The sequence below is a fragment of the Talpa europaea genome (assembly GCF_964194135.1).
Source record: "Talpa europaea genome assembly, chromosome: 7".
In the NCBI taxonomy this organism is placed as follows: Eukaryota; Metazoa; Chordata; class Mammalia; order Eulipotyphla; family Talpidae; genus Talpa; species Talpa europaea.
The window spans coordinates 34,595,317-34,612,594 of NC_140074.1; the positions used below are offsets into that span (position 1 = coordinate 34,595,317).

Consider the following 17,278-nt stretch of genomic DNA (forward strand, 5'->3'; position numbering starts at 1 on the left):
ATCTCTACTCTTCCCTTTTGGGTCTTTACACTCCATCTTTTTAATTAGTACACTCCCATATGTGTTAGGAGGGATTATTCCATATTCTTCTATTGCACCATACTGGATTAATAACCATCTAGTATTTGATGCATGCTTAGTAAGTACTGGTTCACAGATGCTCTTGTCACCAGCCCTCAATGAGATATGTCATCACTTATAAAAATGTGTAATCATTATAATTTGATGATACTAAAGTGTTTACCTGGTTCTTGCTATGACTATGGACAATTACTGCCAGTATAACAGGCTTAACAGTAGGAGTTAGTGAGTGAGCATATATTTCAATTGAGCAATTGGAACTGCATTACAGTAGCTAGAATTGGGATAAAATATCTTTTTACTCAAGGGAGAATGTAACTTAATTCACTTTTGTTCTGTTTATTTTATTATTGCTTCTGTAGTCACCTAGGCTATACCATTTGCAATATTTGAAGATTTTTCCAAAGACTGGATCATACTTTTGTCCATTTCTACAGATTTATAATTTATGATCCTAAGCATTTGAATACTATACTTAAGCCAGCTGAGAATTATTGCGTATCAGGTAGAGAGAATCCAATTCAATTCAAATTTCTTGATGTATTATCAATTTTTTAGTAAAATGATTTCCCCCCACTCTTTCTTTGACTCACTTTCCTCCCACTCTCTCCTGTTATGTTAATCAAAGTGGAAAATAAAGACAACATATTCTATCATGTCCAAATTAAGAAATATAAAAAAATATTTGTTAGAAATTTTTTTGCCTACTGTTTAGTGATGATTAGTGTTTTAATATGCCATATGTTGTATGGGTATGTGTGTAATAAGACTTGACTAGTTGGAAGCCTTCCCATAATTTTACCAAACTGCTTTACAAAATGTTAGTCCCATAAAAGAGTTCTGTGGCTTTATATCTAGGGAAACATTGCATGAAGGCTCTTCTTTTGAGGACTCTGAATTACTATGTCTTTGAAAGCTTTGACACCTGAGGACGCAGGATACTCCTATTTTTGAATCATACACAGATTGAAAACCAGTGTTACCTTAATGAAAATATAAAGACGGAGACATCCTGTAGAAAATAAACAGTGTTTTAAAAACTCAACCACTGTTGTAAATAGTTCTGCAGTGAACAAAAGTATGCATCATATCCCTTTGAATTAATATTTTTGTTTTCAGTAAGAAACGTAAGAGTGGAATTGCTCGGTCATATGGTAAATCTATTGTTAGTATTTTGAGAGATCTTACAGCGTCTAGAACAGTGTACATTCCCATCAACAGTGTATGAGAATTCCTTTATCTTTAAATCTTGCCAATACTTGTTGTTTCTGGTTTTTTAATATGGACCATTCTTAGAAGGGTGTGATATTATATTGTTGTGTTTTTTGATTTGCATTTCCATGATTAGGAGTGATGGTGAGCATTTTTTCATGTGCATATTAGCCTTTCATATGTCTTTTGAGAAGTGTCTATTTAGCTCTTCTGCCCATTAGTATTTTAATTATTGCAGCACTGTTTACAATAACCAAGTTATGGAAGTAACCTAAGTGCCCTCAGACAGATGAGTGGATTAGGAAGATGTGGTATATATGTGCGCTATAAACTTTAACCTTTTGAGACATGGATGAAACTAGAGGGATTTATGCTAAGTGTAGTAAGTCTGAAGGAGAAATATAAGTACCAAATGGTATCACTTACAGGTAGAATAAAGATAAGCAAAACAAGGTGTCAAATCAAAAGAAACCCTAGAAATCTACTGTAGAATTGAGGCTTCCAACTGTCCTTAGGGAGGCTGAGAAAGTAAAGTGGGAAGGGGTCACAAAGAACATGGTGGTCTTTTGGTGCCTAGGTAGTGAGTGTGGTGTGGTGAACTCTGAAGAATGTGATCCTGTGCCTCTAAATCATATACAATATTGTAAGCAAATGTTACCTCAGTTAAAAAAAAAAAAACCCGAATCACACGAATCTTATCTAAATAATATCTAATAACACCACATTGTATAGTTTGGGAGGTAGTGCATTATTAATATTTTCACAATGAATAGGTTTATTCAAACTCCATAAGCATGTGTATAGGACTTACTTTTTTTTTTAAAGATTTATTTATTTATACAAGCACTGGGTACAGTCAGAAGCGCAGAAGGGTGAGAGAATTCACCAGAGCCAGAGCAGGGAGCAGAACAGGCAGACTGATAAAGTACACTGCTGAGGGGAGCAGCAGGCGGCAGGAGAGGTCTGCGCGCCATGTGGGACCCTCACCCGGTGGCCGGGGATCGAACCAGCGCTGCAGAGGCTGTGGGCAGCTTCACAACCCAGCGATCAACCACTGCGCCACTGGGGAGGCCCCTAGGACTTACATTTTTAAAATAATCATTTCTCAGATATCAAGTTTCTTGAAACTACCCAATTATTTTTTTCACATAATTTTAAAATGATTAATAGGGAAACTTAAAAGCAATTTTCTTCAAGTTCCCTTTTCATATTACATGAAATAGTTTCAGGAATTGCAGGTACAATAATGCCTCTATCATTCAAATAATCTCTTCTTAGAAGAAATGGTTATGGAATGTATGTAATTGAGACAGAAAGAATACATTCCTCATTATGCTTCTACAAAAATACTCACTCAAGCTGATATAATATAGTTTGTGAATCCACAGGCCATTTGAATTTTAGGAAGTAAGCTGGTTACTTAGGAATATTTTGGAGAGAGAACTTACCCTTTTATGAAACGAGTATGGAAATCTCTCTACAACTAGAGAAGGGTCCATTTCATTAGTCACCTATCAGTTCTCATCTGTCCAAATCGAGAAGACTTTGAAAACATGGCTTCTCAGAATACCATATTTGGAAAGGTTATACAGATCATTTATTCCAGTTCTTCCACTTTCCAAAGGAGTAAACTGAGGACCAGAGATTAGTCTGCCTAGTTACTGTAAAGAGTTTGTATTCCCTGTTCATGGTCCTTTCCAGTGACCTGCAGGTTATGTTTTTTTGGTTATTGGGTGATTAGAAGAAAAAGTTTGGCCTAATACCAAAAAAAATTTAGTAAATTTTATACATTATATTGTATATAATTTTTTAAATAATAAATTTTATTTTTATATTCCTCATACAATTGCAACCCCCCCATTCTGACCCCAATCCCTCCCCTCCCGCCCCCCACCACCTCAAAAAGTATCTCTGGTTCATAGTTTTTTGTTGATTTTGATTTTCACTTTCTTATGGTTATTCATTTTCCTGATCCCTTATTTAAGTTTTCTAGATTCCTGCTATGAGTGAGACCATCCGGTATTTTTCTTTTTCTTTCTGGCTTATTTCGCTGAGCATGATCCCTCCCAGTGCCATCCATGTTGCTGTAAATGGCATGTGTTTATCTTTTTTGAATGCTGAGTAACATTCCATTGTATATATGTACCACATCTTCTTGATCCAGTCATCTATTTTTGGGCATTTGGGTTGTTTCCATAGCTTAGCTATTGTAAATAGTGCTGCTATAAACATAGGGGTGCAGGTGTTCTTTGGAATTGATGTTTCTGTGTCCTTTGGGTAAATACCTAGGAGTGGAATTGCTGGATCATATGGAAGTTCTATGGTTAGTAGGTCCAGAAATCTCCACACAGCTCTCCATAGTGGTTGGACCAGTTTGCACTCCCACCAACAGTGCAGAAGTGTTCCTTTTTCTCCACATCCTCGCCAACATTTGTTGTTGCTAGTTTTTTTAATATGTGCCATTCCCACTGGTATAAGATGGTATCTCATGGTAGTTTTGATTTGCATTTCCCTGATTACAAGTGATGTTGAACATTTTTTCATATGCCTGTTGGCCATTTGCATTTCCTCTTCAGAGAAGTTTCTTTTTAGCTCTTCTGCCTATTTTTTGACTGGATTATTTTCTTTGTTGTTGTTGAATCTCATCAGCTCTTTGTAGAATTTTGTGATCAGTCCTGTATCATTAGTATTGTGTGCAAAAATGTTCTCCCAGTTGGTGGGGTTTCTCTTTGTTTTTGTTATTGTCTCTTTTGCTGTGCAGAAGCTGTTTAATTTGATGTAGTCCCAGCTGTTTATCTTTGCCTTCACTATCACTGCTTTGGACGATGTGTCTGTAAAGATGTCTTTGATGTGCATATTACGTAGTGTTTTGCCTATATTTCCTTCTATGTATTTTGTGGTTTCAGGTCTTATGTCTAGTTCTTTATTCCACTTTGAGTTGATTTTTGTGTATGGTGTGAGGTAGTGGTCAAGCTTCATTCTTTTGCATGTAGCGACCCAGTTTTCCCAGCACCATTTATTGAACAAACTTTCTTTGCTCGAATGCATAGTCTTTGCTCCTTTGTCAAAGATTAGTTGACCAAAATCTGTGGGTTTATTTCTGGATTTTCTATTCTATTCCATTGGTCTGTATGTCTGTTCTTGTTCCAATACCATGCAGTTTTGATGATTATGGCTTTGTAGTATAGTTTGAAGTCTGGGAGTGTGATGCCTCCATTCCCTTCTTTTTTTTTTTTCAGGAGAGCTTTGGCTATTCGGGGTTTTTGGTGATTCCATATGAATTTCATCAATAATTGTTCTTTCTTTGAAGAATGACATTGAAATTTTGATTGGAATAGCATTGAATCTGTATATTGCTTTTGGTAGGATGGCCGTTTTAATAATGTTTATTCTTCCAATCCACGAGCAGGGAATGTCTTTCCATTTCTTTGTGTCTTCTTCTATTTCTTTTAACAGTGTTTTATAGTTTTCTTTGTATAAGTCCTTTACCTCTTTTGTTAGATTTATTCCCAAATATTTGATTTTTTTTTGTTTTGATAATAAAAGGGATGGATTTTTTTATTTCTTCTTCTTCAGATTTATTGTTTGTGTATAGGAAGGCTTGACTTTGCGTGTTGATTTTGTATCCTGCCATTTTACTGAACTGATTGATGAGTTGAATTAGCTTTTCTGTGGAGTTTTTGGGGTTCTCTATGTATATTATCATATCATCTGCAAATAGTGATAGTTTGACTTCTTCTTTACCTATTTGGATTCCTTGTATGTCTTTCTCTTGTCTTATTGCTCTGGCTAGGACTTCCAGTTTTATATTGAAAAGCAGTGGTGAGAGTGGACATCCTTGTCTTGTTCCAGATCTTAATGGAATTGCTTTCATCTTTTCACCATTGAGAATGATACTGGCTATTGGCTTGTCATATATGGCCTTTACGATGTTGAGGTATGTTCCTTGTATCCCAAGAATTTCAAGGGCTTTTATCATGAATGGGTGTTGCACTTTGTCGAAAGCTTTCTCACCATCTGTTGATATTATATGGTTTTTATATTTCTTTTTGTTGATGTGTTGGATAACGTTGGTTGATTTTCGGATGTTGAACCATCCTTGTGTCCCTGGAATGAATCCTTCTTGGTCGTGGTGAATTATCTCATGGATACATTGTTGGATTCTGATAGCTAAAATTTTATTGAGGATTTTTGTATCAGTATTGATTAGGGAGATTGGCCTGTAGTTTTCCTTTTTTGTGTTGTCCTTGTTCGGTTTTGGTATTAGTGTAATGTTGGCTTCATAAAACGTGTTTGGTATTGTCCCTTCCTTCTCAATTTTTTGGAAGAGTTTGTGAAGGATAGGCACTAATTCGTCTCTGAATGTTTGGTAGAATTCATTTGTAAATCCATCAGGTCCTGGGCTTTTGTTTTTGGGGAGGTTTTTGATTACCATTTCAATTTCGCTAATTGTAATTGGTCTGTTTAGGTGTTCTATTTCTTCTTTATCTAGCTTTGGGTGATTGTAGAGTTGTAGGAATTTGTTCATCTCCTCTAGATTGTTGAACTTGTTTCCATATAACTGTTCATAGTAGTTACTGATTATTCTTTTGATTTCTGCTGTGTCCGTTGTGATTTCTCCTCTTTCATTGATGATCCTGTTTATTTGTGCTTTCTCCCTTTTTCCCTTTGTGAGCCTGGCTAGGCGTTTGTCTATTTTATTGATTTTTTCAAAGAACCAGCTCTTGGTTTTATTGATCTTTTAGATTGTTTTTTTAGTTTCAATTTCATTTATTTCTGCTTTGGTTTTTATTATTTCTTTTCTTCTACTGGTTTTGGGGTTTTTTTGTTGTTCTTTTTCTAGATCTTTGAGCTTCGAGATCAGGTTGTTTCTTTGAGTTCTTTCTTGTTTCTTGATGTGAGCTTCTATTGCTATATATTTTCCTCTTATTACTGCTTTTGCTGCATCCCATACATTTAGGATATTGTTGTCCTCGTCATTCAATTCAAAGAATTTTTTAATTTCTTCTTTGATCTCCTCATTAGTCCAGTGGTCTTCCAGTAGTGTGGTTTTTAATCTCCATGAGTTAAGAGAGTTCTTTGCCTTCTTTTTATGGTTTATTTCTAGTTTGTTGCCTTCATGGTCAGAAAAGATGGCTGGTATAATTTCAATCTTGGTGTATCTGTAGATGTTTGTCTTGTGCCCCAGTATGTGATCGATCCTAGAGAATGATCCGTGTGTGCTTGAGAAAAAATGTGTACTCCGTTTTTTTGGGGTTTAGTGTTCTATAGATGTCTGTTAAGCCCAAATACTCTAGGTCCTTATTTAGAGCTTTAGTTTCTTTACTTATTTTTTGTCTTGTTGATCTATCCATTGTTGATAGTGGTGTGTTGAAGTCTCCCACTACGTATGTGTTTTCTCTGATGTCTGTTTTCAGAGAGGACAACAGTTGTCTGATATATTTTGGTGCTCCTTCGTTTGGTGAGTATATGCTAATGAGTGTTATTTCTTCTTGAGGTATTGTTCCCTTGATCATAATGTAGTGACCATTGGGGTCTCTTTTTATTTTTTTGAGTTTGAAATCTGTTTTATCTGATATAAGTATAGCTGTTCCTGCTTTCTTTTTTGTTCCATTTGCTTGTACAATTGTTTTCCATCCTTTAACTTTGAGTCTATTTTTATCTTTTGTAGCTAAATGTGTTTCCTGAAGACAGCAAAAGGTTGGGTTTTGTTTCTTAATGCAGGCTGCAACGCTGTGTCTTTTTATTGAAGAGTTTAGTCCATTTACATTTAGAGTTAATATTGATATGTTAACATCTGTATTTGCCATTGTGTTTGTCTTTCCTTTGATTTTATTTATTTATTCTTTTAATAACTTTTATTTTTTTTGGCCTTCTTTCATTGTTATTCGTCCCTCTGAGGTTCTGGCTTTAAGATTCCTTATAGTATTTTTTGGAGTGGGGGTTTAGTCGTAATGAAATTCCAGAGTTTCTGTTTCCCTGGGAAGGTCCTTATTCTTTCTTCATAGAGGAAGAGAGCTTTGCGGGATAGAGTATTCTTGGTTGGCATCTTTTTTCTTGGAGTCTGTTGACTATGTCCCTCCACTCTCTTCTTGCCCGTAGTGTTTCTTCAGAGAAGTCTGATGTCAGCCTGATTGGTTTTCCTTTGAATGTTATCTATTTCTTCCCTCTTGTCAGCTTCATTATTTTTTCCTTGTCCTGGATTCTTGGGAGCTTTACTATTATGTGTCTTGCTGTATTTTTCCTTTCGTCATGGAAGTTTGGTGTTCTTCTTGCTTCTTGTATATCAATTTTCAGCTCCTTCTTCACATTTGGGAAGTTCTCTTCAATTATCTCTTTGAATATTTTCTCTGTTCTTACATCTCTCTCCTCTCCTTCTGGTATTCCTGTAACTCTTATATTTCCTTTCCTCATGGAGTCAGATAGTTCCCAAAGTCTTTCTTCGTTCTTTTTCCTTCGTACTTCTCTTTCCTTTTCTGTTTTGGTTCTTTTTATTTCTGTGTCTTCAAGAGTACTTATTCGTTCTTCCATTTCATCTATTCTGCTTTCATTGCTTTTCCCAGAGTTCTTTAGCGTCTCCATTAATTCTTTGATCTCCTGCATTTCTTTTACTTCCCTCTTTAGGGACTCAATTTCATTCTTCTGACCATTGTTTTCCCTCTTTAGGGACTTAATTTCCTTCTTCTTATCATTGTTTTCCTTTATCAGTTCTGTCATTTTTTTAATCACAGCAATTTTAAATTCTCTTTCTGGAAGGCTCAGAAGTTCTTCCAAGTTACTGTTGTTGCAATCTGGGGGGTGGTTTTCTTTTTGTGGTGTGCTTTTTTCCTGAGGAGTTGTTAAGTTGCGTGTGGTTCTTCTACTCCCTACTGTCTGTTTTCTAATTTGCCATATGCGTTGGGACACTGTGTTGCTGGGACTGGCCGCCATCTTGGGTGAGCTTCTCCGCTCCCCTCTGTCTCCTCCAGGAGCCATCTGTCGGTTTCAAGCAGTCTTTACTGAAGAAAAGTCTCTGTTCTAAAATGCCGAAGTGGGGACACACTCCCCTATGCACTTGGTCTGCCCTGGCGGTGGTTTCCCGCTCCCCCTCTGGGTTTGGACTGCAGGCCAGAAGGGGCCTGGCGTGGGCGAGCTTCCCCGCTCACCTCTGGCTCCTGAGGGAGCCTTCTGCAGGCAGTCTTTACTGAATAAATGTCCCTGTTCTAAAATGGCGATGTGGGATGCACTCCCTTCGCGTCCGGTCTCAGGCACACTCTTTTGCGCACCCGGTCTGCCCCAACCATGGGTGCCCGCTCCCCCTGTGGGTTCAGACTGCTGGTCTGAAGGGGCCTGAGGTGGGCTAACTTCCCAGCTGGCCACGGGCTGCTCCAGGAGCCTTCTGCCGGTTTCAAGGAGTCTTTTCTGATGAAAGGTCCCTGTTCTATGGGGTGTTAGTGACTTTTTTCCAGGTCGCTAGGTGGTGCCAGAGATCTCTCCTATTGTTCTTGGGGAGCTGTTTTTTCACCCCGTGGGACAGGGAACAGAGTGGGAATGATAGGGAAAACCTCAACGGCTTTGGGGTGCTGTGTCTGCCTTGTGCCCCACCGACGTGGAGGACCCGTCTCCCGAATTTCGTGCCCCGGGTCTCAGTTCCAAAGCCCTGAGGTCCAGGACACGGGCTGTTGCCCAGTTCAGTGGCCGCAGGAATGGCGCCTTTTGCACCTTGCTCCCGTGTCCGGGCGCCTGGTTTCTGATTACTCAGTGAGGGACTTTCACCTCAGTGAGGGCCCCCGCGTGTCTCCCCGCAAGCCTAGGTCGCAGGCGCGGGTACCTGGGCAGCCGCGATCTGCATTTGCTTTTCAAGCATGCTGCTTTTCCGCGCAAGCTTACTGGCCAGCCGGGGCTGTGTGCAGGTCTCCAGAGTCTCTGTTGTTCTCTAATGGCGCCCGGAGCCGTTTGCTCACCTCTGTGGCGAATCCTGCAGGGTTCCCCACAGCTCCAGTTCACGGGGTGTGGTGGCTGAAATAGTTCCTTTCCACTCACAGTCCCGCTTAATGCGTAGTTTGTTCTTCTTGGTCATTTTAGTTTGTTTTTTCCTCCTTTCTGTTGGTCGGAGAGTGCCGACTTTGTGGGTAGGGAAGGGTAGCAGGTTTCTGTGCTTTCCTCCCTTCTAGTCCTCTTTTATGGCAACTTTCTTCTTTGGGTAGTTTGCTGGAATTGTCCATTTATCTTCCGTGTCCCAGTTCTCACTGGGACCTGCTGCTTTTCCTCCCTATTAACTTTTTTTTATGGGAGATTTTACTCTCAGCGTCTCCTCGCCGCCATGTTGCTCCGCCCCTTCCTATATTGTATATTACTGTATATCTTATTGTACATAGATAATAAATGTGATTTCTTTTATGGCAAATGACTAAGACTGGAGTCTGTTATTACTCATATCAATCTCTTTTAATGCTTTTTTAATCCCATATTATACCTTTATGCTTAAGTTTATTTGTGAATGCAGAATGCTTTTTGTATATTCATAAAATGTATAAGAAAAATTTGTATAGTAATTTTCAACACTTGGTGTAACAGACCTCTTCTGTCTCGCCTGCTGCTCCCTTCAGCAGTGTATTTCAGTAGATATGCCTGTTCTTCTCACTCTGTCTCTGGTGAATCCCCACACCCCCCATCCCTGACCTGAGACTCTGGCCTACACCCCAGCTCTTATATGCACAAATAAATAAATTGCATAAAAATTTTTTTTCAACACCAAATTTTTTTTTTAATTTTTTTTTATAGAGGCATATTTTTATTTATTTGTTTGTTTGTTTGTTTGTTTGCTTATACATGCACTGGGTACAGTCAGAAGCGTGGGAGGGTGAGAGAATTCACCAGAGCCAGAGTGGGGAGCAGAGCAGGCAGAAGGACCGAAGTAACACTGCTAAGGGGAGCAGCGGGCGGCAGGAGAGGTCTGCGCGCCATGTGGGACCCTCCTCCGGTGGCCGGGGAGCAGCCGGGGATCGAACCGGCCCCGCAGAGGCTGCTGGCAGCTTCGCAACCCAGCGCTCAACTGCTGTGCCACCGGGGAGGCCCCAACACCAAATATTTTAAATAAATTTTAAGAGAAAGGGTTATTACTTTACTGCCCTCTCTATATACCTTTTATTATTTTCCATTATTACAATTAAATGATTACAATAAGAGCAATTTTCTATGTGATATTTTCATATCCAGTAGCTTGACATCCACAATAGTTCTACATGATAATTCTGGCAGAGGTTAGACATTTATTTTTTCTCCTCCTCCCTTCTTTTTAATGAAGGAAATAAAAGAAATTCACATATCCTTTTTTGGGTTTTGAACCACGTTGTGTTATTTTCTTAAGTGAATTTTAGCTAGAAACTTGGGTTCATATATCATTTCTCCCACTCCCTAAAATATAACCTAGAAACAACATATTTGTATGTACATTTCCTAATCTATAAAATATGGATTAGTAGTTCAAAGCATTGTTTAATATTCAGGTCAGAAAGGGAAGGGAATAATAGAGAAGTGGGAAGTAGGGTAGTATTGTCTGAAAAAGTATATTTGTTAATTGCAAAATAAAACCTGATTAAAGAAATCAACAAATACTTGGAAGGTCGAATGAGAAATCTTTTTTGAGGGTAAGTATTTGAAAAGGTTGAAAATCAAAGGACTGTGTCTCACAGAGACTAAATATTTAAGGATATGAGCAAAATCCCCCAGCTAGTCTGTGGCTGGTTTGTAGCGGCTGAGCTTTTATTGTCCAGAAGGTTCTAGAAAGGACACCAACATATCTTAACCCTGCTCTTAGGAGGCATTCTAATAACTCGCTTTTTCAAGGAATGCTCTGAAGGCTCAAACTACCTTATCTGCAGCGTGTGGCTGGCTTTGGGTTTGAGGCATTCCTCCTCTTTGCCTGGACTTAGCACACTGTTCAGTCTCAAAAACATATATACGTCTTTGGCTGCATTTATCCTTTTTTGAAAGTCCCACTTGACAACTCTCAAGTGCTTGGTTTCTCTATTATTTTCGTATTAAAACCTCTCAAATTGATCACATTCTTTGTCTCATCCAAGCTGACTTTTCCCTACATATTACAATGAAATTGCTCTTATCAAGATCATTGGTGACATCCAGATGTTAAATCTAATAGACATTTTTCTAGATTTAATTTTTTTACTCTCTTATAGTCAATCAGTCAGCTCCTCTATTTTTGAATCACTGTATTCTTTTTTGACCTTTCTGCCCATGTTCTTACATTTTCTTCCTATCATTTTGAATCCTCCTCAGTCTTATGAATGGCTGAATAATTTTCTTTGATCCGAGCACTGTGTACGTTTCCCTACTGATCTCTCACAGAGACCATTATTTCTTCCATAGCACTTATAGATTCTTTTGACTAATTTTTTTTAAAAGATTTATTTATTTATTTATTTATACACACACTGGGTACAGTCAGAAGTGCAGGAGGGTGAGAGAATTCACCAGAGCCAGAGCGGGGAGCAGAGCAGGCAGAAGGACCGAAGCACACTGCTGAGGGGAGCAGCGGGCGGCAGGAGAGGTCTGTGCGCCATGTGGGACCCTCCTCCGGTGGCCGGGGAGCAGCCCGGGATCAAACTGGCGCTGCAGAGGCCTCAGGGAGCCTCGCAACCCAGCACTCAATTGCTGCACCACCGGGGAGGCCCTTGACTAATTTTTTAAGCTTATATAACATTTCTTTTCTTTTTTTTTTTTAATATATATTTTACATCCTTCTTCCTTTTTGTACAATGTATGCTTTCTCCTCTCAGGTGTAGTCCCCATAAGATTCCTACCACCAATTCACTTGTGCACCATCACCATAGTCCCTTGTGTTCTTCCCTCCCCTTTTCGATCCCTCTATCCTCCTCCTGCCCTGAAGAATGTCTCTGATTTATAGTTGCCTGTTTATTTTGTATTTTTAATTTATATAATATTTCTTTTTCCCCACTAGAATATAAATTTCTTGTGACCAATTACTTTTTCTGTTTGCTTGCTGCATCTCTCTCTAGTATCTGGAAGAGTTGTATATGGCAGATACTCAATCTGTATTTGTTAAATTAATTAACTAAAAAATAACATTTAATGACAGGTAAGACAGGAGCAGGCCTTTCCCCCCTTCACATCTATTAAAGTTGAGCTTCATATTTTTAGTATCCTTCAGTGCAGTGATTCTCTTCATGTTCTGCAGATCAGGAGCATTAATATTATCTAAGAACTTGTTAGGAATACTATTTGTTGCCCTCCAGGCCAGTTCTACTGAATCAAAACTTTTGCTCCAACAATTTGAGTTTTAACAAGCCCTCCAAGTTATTATAAAAATAAAAAATTTAAATACAAAGTAAAGTATAAATGCCCAGCTATTTTATGTAATGATTATATGATGATTTAAATTTCAAGTTATGATTTTGATACTCTGTACATTATCAGTATTGTCATGAAAATATTACATATGAATGAGAAAGCTAATTAGTTTTGCAAGAATTGCTACTTAATATTCATTCATACAATTCTTCACTAGTTATGACAACAGCTCAGTAAATGCTTTTGTTTTTTCTTATTAATATAGCATTTGAAACTAGCAGAAATGAGTGTCTTCTGAACTTAAATCACAGCAAGTGTTACAGTAGTGATGTTGAGTTATTTATTACATTTTTAATCTATTTTTTTCATTCTTAGGTAAAAGATTAAATATCAGGTCGCTTGAATTCATTTCTAAATTGTTGTTTTTTCTTTAGTGTCTTTCATAAAATGTCTTGTCACCTCTCTTGGTGTATCTTCTGTATTCAGTCTGATATGGAGCATTCAATTAAAATCCACATCAAAATTTCAATAAATAGTGCATCCTGGCCAGCCAGAGATAATATGCCATAGGAAGGCAATATGTTGAATAGTCAAACTGAAGAAAGACAGGTGCAAGCAATATTAGGCATGAATCCAGATCATAGACAAAACCGTAACACCAGAGTAGTCCAGGAAGGACACATTGCTGCAGCCATCCCAAACACCATCCATTCTTGCTACAGTGGATTCAGATTATACCTAGAGGTGGATAATAATTCCTAATTTGTGTATGACTCACTTAACATAGACTAGATAATATAGCCCTTTCTCTAAATACAACTCTCCCTAGTTCCCTCTTAATTTAGTTTCAATCTAATATTTTTCTTCAAGAGTAACTACACAGTTGAATATGCCACTCCCTCCTATTTATTATAGTTCAATTTTCTATTTTTGTCTTTTGTACATTTAAGGCAACTTCTAATTATCTCTAATTTCTTACTTTTGGTGGTCTATTCATGTGTTATATAGCTCTTATGACAATTGGGGTTAAGTTTGTTTTCTTCCTTTTGGTCTAGGTACAGATTAAATGCTCAGTAAATATTTATTAAAAGAATGTGTACAGAGTAGCCTGAAAGCAGTAACAGTTTTAAGAATTATAGTATAAAACATTACTATATTCTACCTTCATAATAAATCTTGCAGTGTGACATTTTCAAAATATTTTATCTCTTAATTTACCATTTATCATACCATTACTTGATTTTAATACAGTTGACTAGCTTATTGGTGGGAGGATATTCAAAATCTGGGTAAAATACCAAACATACAATTTAGAGATATAATGTATCTGGACTTGTGGCTAAAATACCTGAAGCTAAAGAAAAATAGAAAAATTGACATAATCATACCAATGAATAAGCAAACAGGGACTATTTAAGGCCATGCTTAACCAAGTTATATTCTGAACCATAATGGGATGCAAACAGCACTAATTTACTGAATTCAGTAAATAGTAAACTATCAGTAAATAGTAAACTATCAAAATTCAGTAAATAGTAAACTATCGTTTACATGGAACTTTATCATCCAATCAGCTGTGAAGACACTTCTATCAGCAAGTATGCACATATCTGTATATTTTCATTCATTACCCGATACATAAGCAGAACAATGGAAAGATTTCTGCTATAGAAATAATATGACACATTATTTTCATAACAGTCTGTGGTAGTCGCTAAAGAACAAACAAAAGGAAAGGAACAACAACTATCAAATGTGCATGAAATTGCTTGAGAATTTAGGTGTTTTAGGAATATACAGTCCAGAAATAGCTGCTTTCAATCTGATATGCTAAAAATTGAGTAATTTTCTCAAACATATGTTTAAAAAAATTCTAGGACAATAATGTGCAAGCAGTAACTCATCATGTGTTCATTATACAATGTGAAAGACAAGTTAATCTGAGGTATCAGAATTAAACAGTCGTTATTTCTAGTACATCAGAAAAAATTTTGTTTTTGCTGTTGGTGCTAGTTTTTGTTTTTTGTTTTTTTTTTTGTGTTAATGTAATTTCTTCAGTATTGGAAGAAATTTAGATAATTTAGACATGGAAAAGAACCTTAGTGATTACCTGTGCATGACTAGTTGTAACACCAGGCAAGACTCCAACAAATGGGTTAACTCTTATCTTCTTACCTTTATGGAACAATGAGAGGATATTATGGTTTGCCTCTATGACCTAATGCAGTGTTTAAAAGTCTCCTGTTTCCATTGTGAGTGTACATTTGTCAGAAAAGATCAGAAACACTTCAATTTCTAATAAAATTGCACCCTTCCACCACCACCCAGAATCACCAATTTTCACCCCAGCATGTGTATGTACAGAAGGCAAGTCTTTTCCTCAGTCCTACAGGGCATGCTTAAGTTATGGGGATAGTCATACTCAAGTGACATTCTCCTGTTCGCTACTCATTTTTCAGCTCATGAATCATCAACCAGAGGGAGATGTGAAAATCAAAGGTTTCTTTTTACTGCCATTATTTTCCACACTGACTATATTAATAGATTATAGATTATAATCTATTAATAGATTATAGATTATAATTATAGATTATAATTATAGATTATAATCTATTAATAATAGATTATAGGGCTATATTGATAGATTTTATGTATTTATGATGCATTCATTTGCTTTACTGTTTTTTTTTTTTTTAAGGATTTATTTATACAAGAGCCAGGGTACAGGCCAGATGTTCAGGAGGGTGAGAGGATTCACCAGAGACAGAGCGGGGAACAGAATGGGCAGACTGACAAAATACACTGCTGAGGGGAGCAGTGGGCCAGAGGAGAGGTCTGCTCGCCATGTGGGTTGCTCCTAGGCCAGCGGGGATCGAACTGGCACTGCAGAGGCTGCAGACAGCTTCACAGCCTGTGCTCAACTGCCTGCACCACCAGGGAGGCCCTGTTTGCTTTACTGAGGACTAATTATGTAAATGAGATCTGCCCAAAAGATAGAGTGATTTAAATCCCATGGGGTGTTTCTTTGATAGAGTAGCAACTTCCATGATAGTAGCAACTTCCAAATGTGTGGTAGTAAGTATACCCAACTACTTCTGAGAATGAAGTTTCATACATGAATTACAACTCATCATGCTTCAAAGGCTAAGCCAACTAGTACATATTAAAAATGTAATCACATTGGAAAAAGAATGAAATAAACTGATATAAATAAGCTAGTATATGTCTTCTTATTTTTTTCTTCTTCTTCTAAAGCCGAACAACAACTTACCCTTACACGGAGACGCAAATGTACAGCCAAAACACTGGAGGGAATTACTTTGATACTCAAGGGAGTTCTGCACAGGTGACAACCGTGGTCTCATCCCACAGTATGGTGGGCACTGGTGGGATTCAGATGGGCGTCACCGGAGGACAGCTCATCAGCAGCTCTGGAGGAACCTATCTGATCGGCAATTCAATGGAGAATTCTGGTCACTCAGTGACACATACCACTCGAGCCTCCCCTGCAACAGTAAGTATTTGAGTTTTTATTTGTTTAAATTCTTGGTAGCTTCTTCTGTACATTTTCCATTATAGAGGGACAGAACAGAATGGACTGGGCTGAGACACAAAATGTGTTGAACAGTTTTAGAATTGTAGTAGTATCCAGAATGTAATATGTAGTAGTATGCAGAATGCTATTTACGTGTGCCCCAAATTAAGTGAAATAGAGTTTTAATAATAATGGAAAGTACATCAGGTGGTTCTTATTCATTAATGCTGATTTTTATAAGCTTTTTTTTTTCAGTGATATCCAGTAAAATACATTTTTACTGCAGGTACTTAACTTTTATATTATGTTGTTTTATACTGGCTTTTTCTTAAATAAAAATTAAGAAATAATCTAGAGAGTGAAGTATAAGTTAGTTTGGAATTTTAATGCCTTTATCCAGGAATATTTAACCTAGTTCATTGCCAGAGAAGTTAATTTATATAGACAACAACCCCCAGGACTTAGAGTTTGTTTGGCCATATTACTATGCCACCTGTACTATTATCCATTTAAAGTCTAATCATATGTTTAAGTAGCAAGCTTACATAGTAGGCTTAAATAGTAAAATTAAAAATGTTTAACCATGTGCCTAGATAATGTTACTTTGCATTCTATCAGAGAGGTACTTTGAGAAGCAATGATGTAGGTGATTTATGTTGGTTGATCATAGCTATGATCAAATTATATGTTAGGAACACATCTACATATGTGGGTTTTCAAGTGTTTAAAATTTAACAAATATATTTATTTTGACAGAATATAGTTTAGTGTGTTGAAATGATGTCATAACAGTAGTCATAGAAAGCTGCTGAATTTCTTATCACCAAGCTCTATAACCTGATCTTTTCATTTTCACCTCAACTAAGCATATAAGTGAGAATAATAATTTAGAACCATCCAGCTAATGAGCAATGGAATCGATTTTTTAGATGTTTTATATAAAATGGGGCTGGGGACTTGAACTAAGTGCATGCACACCATTTTCATTGCCTTACTACATAGTTTTTTCTTCCAATTAAATAGGGATAGAAACAAATTTGGAAGAAAATTAGAGCCTTTGAATTTCTCATTTTATGGACTTTCTTTAAGATATACTTTGTACTTAATAGGTACTTTGTATATATTATGTTTGTAATGATT

At 37.2% G+C, this 17,278-nt stretch overlaps 1 protein-coding gene across 2 annotated transcripts in view; it reads left to right on the forward strand.

Annotated features, from left to right (window-relative positions):
* The window catches only part of RFX3 (regulatory factor X3), a gene marked incomplete at its 3' end in the record, with an annotated part of 168,629 nt that overhangs the window by 44,671 nt on the left and 106,680 nt on the right, over nucleotides 1-17,278 (forward strand). For both annotated transcript variants that reach the window (XM_084236135.1, XM_084236136.1), the window contains exon 3: nucleotides 15,859-16,117. In XM_084236135.1, the coding sequence (XP_084092261.1) occupies nucleotides 15,859-16,117 (259 nt within the window). The remainder of the gene's footprint in view (nucleotides 1-15,858; nucleotides 16,118-17,278) is intronic.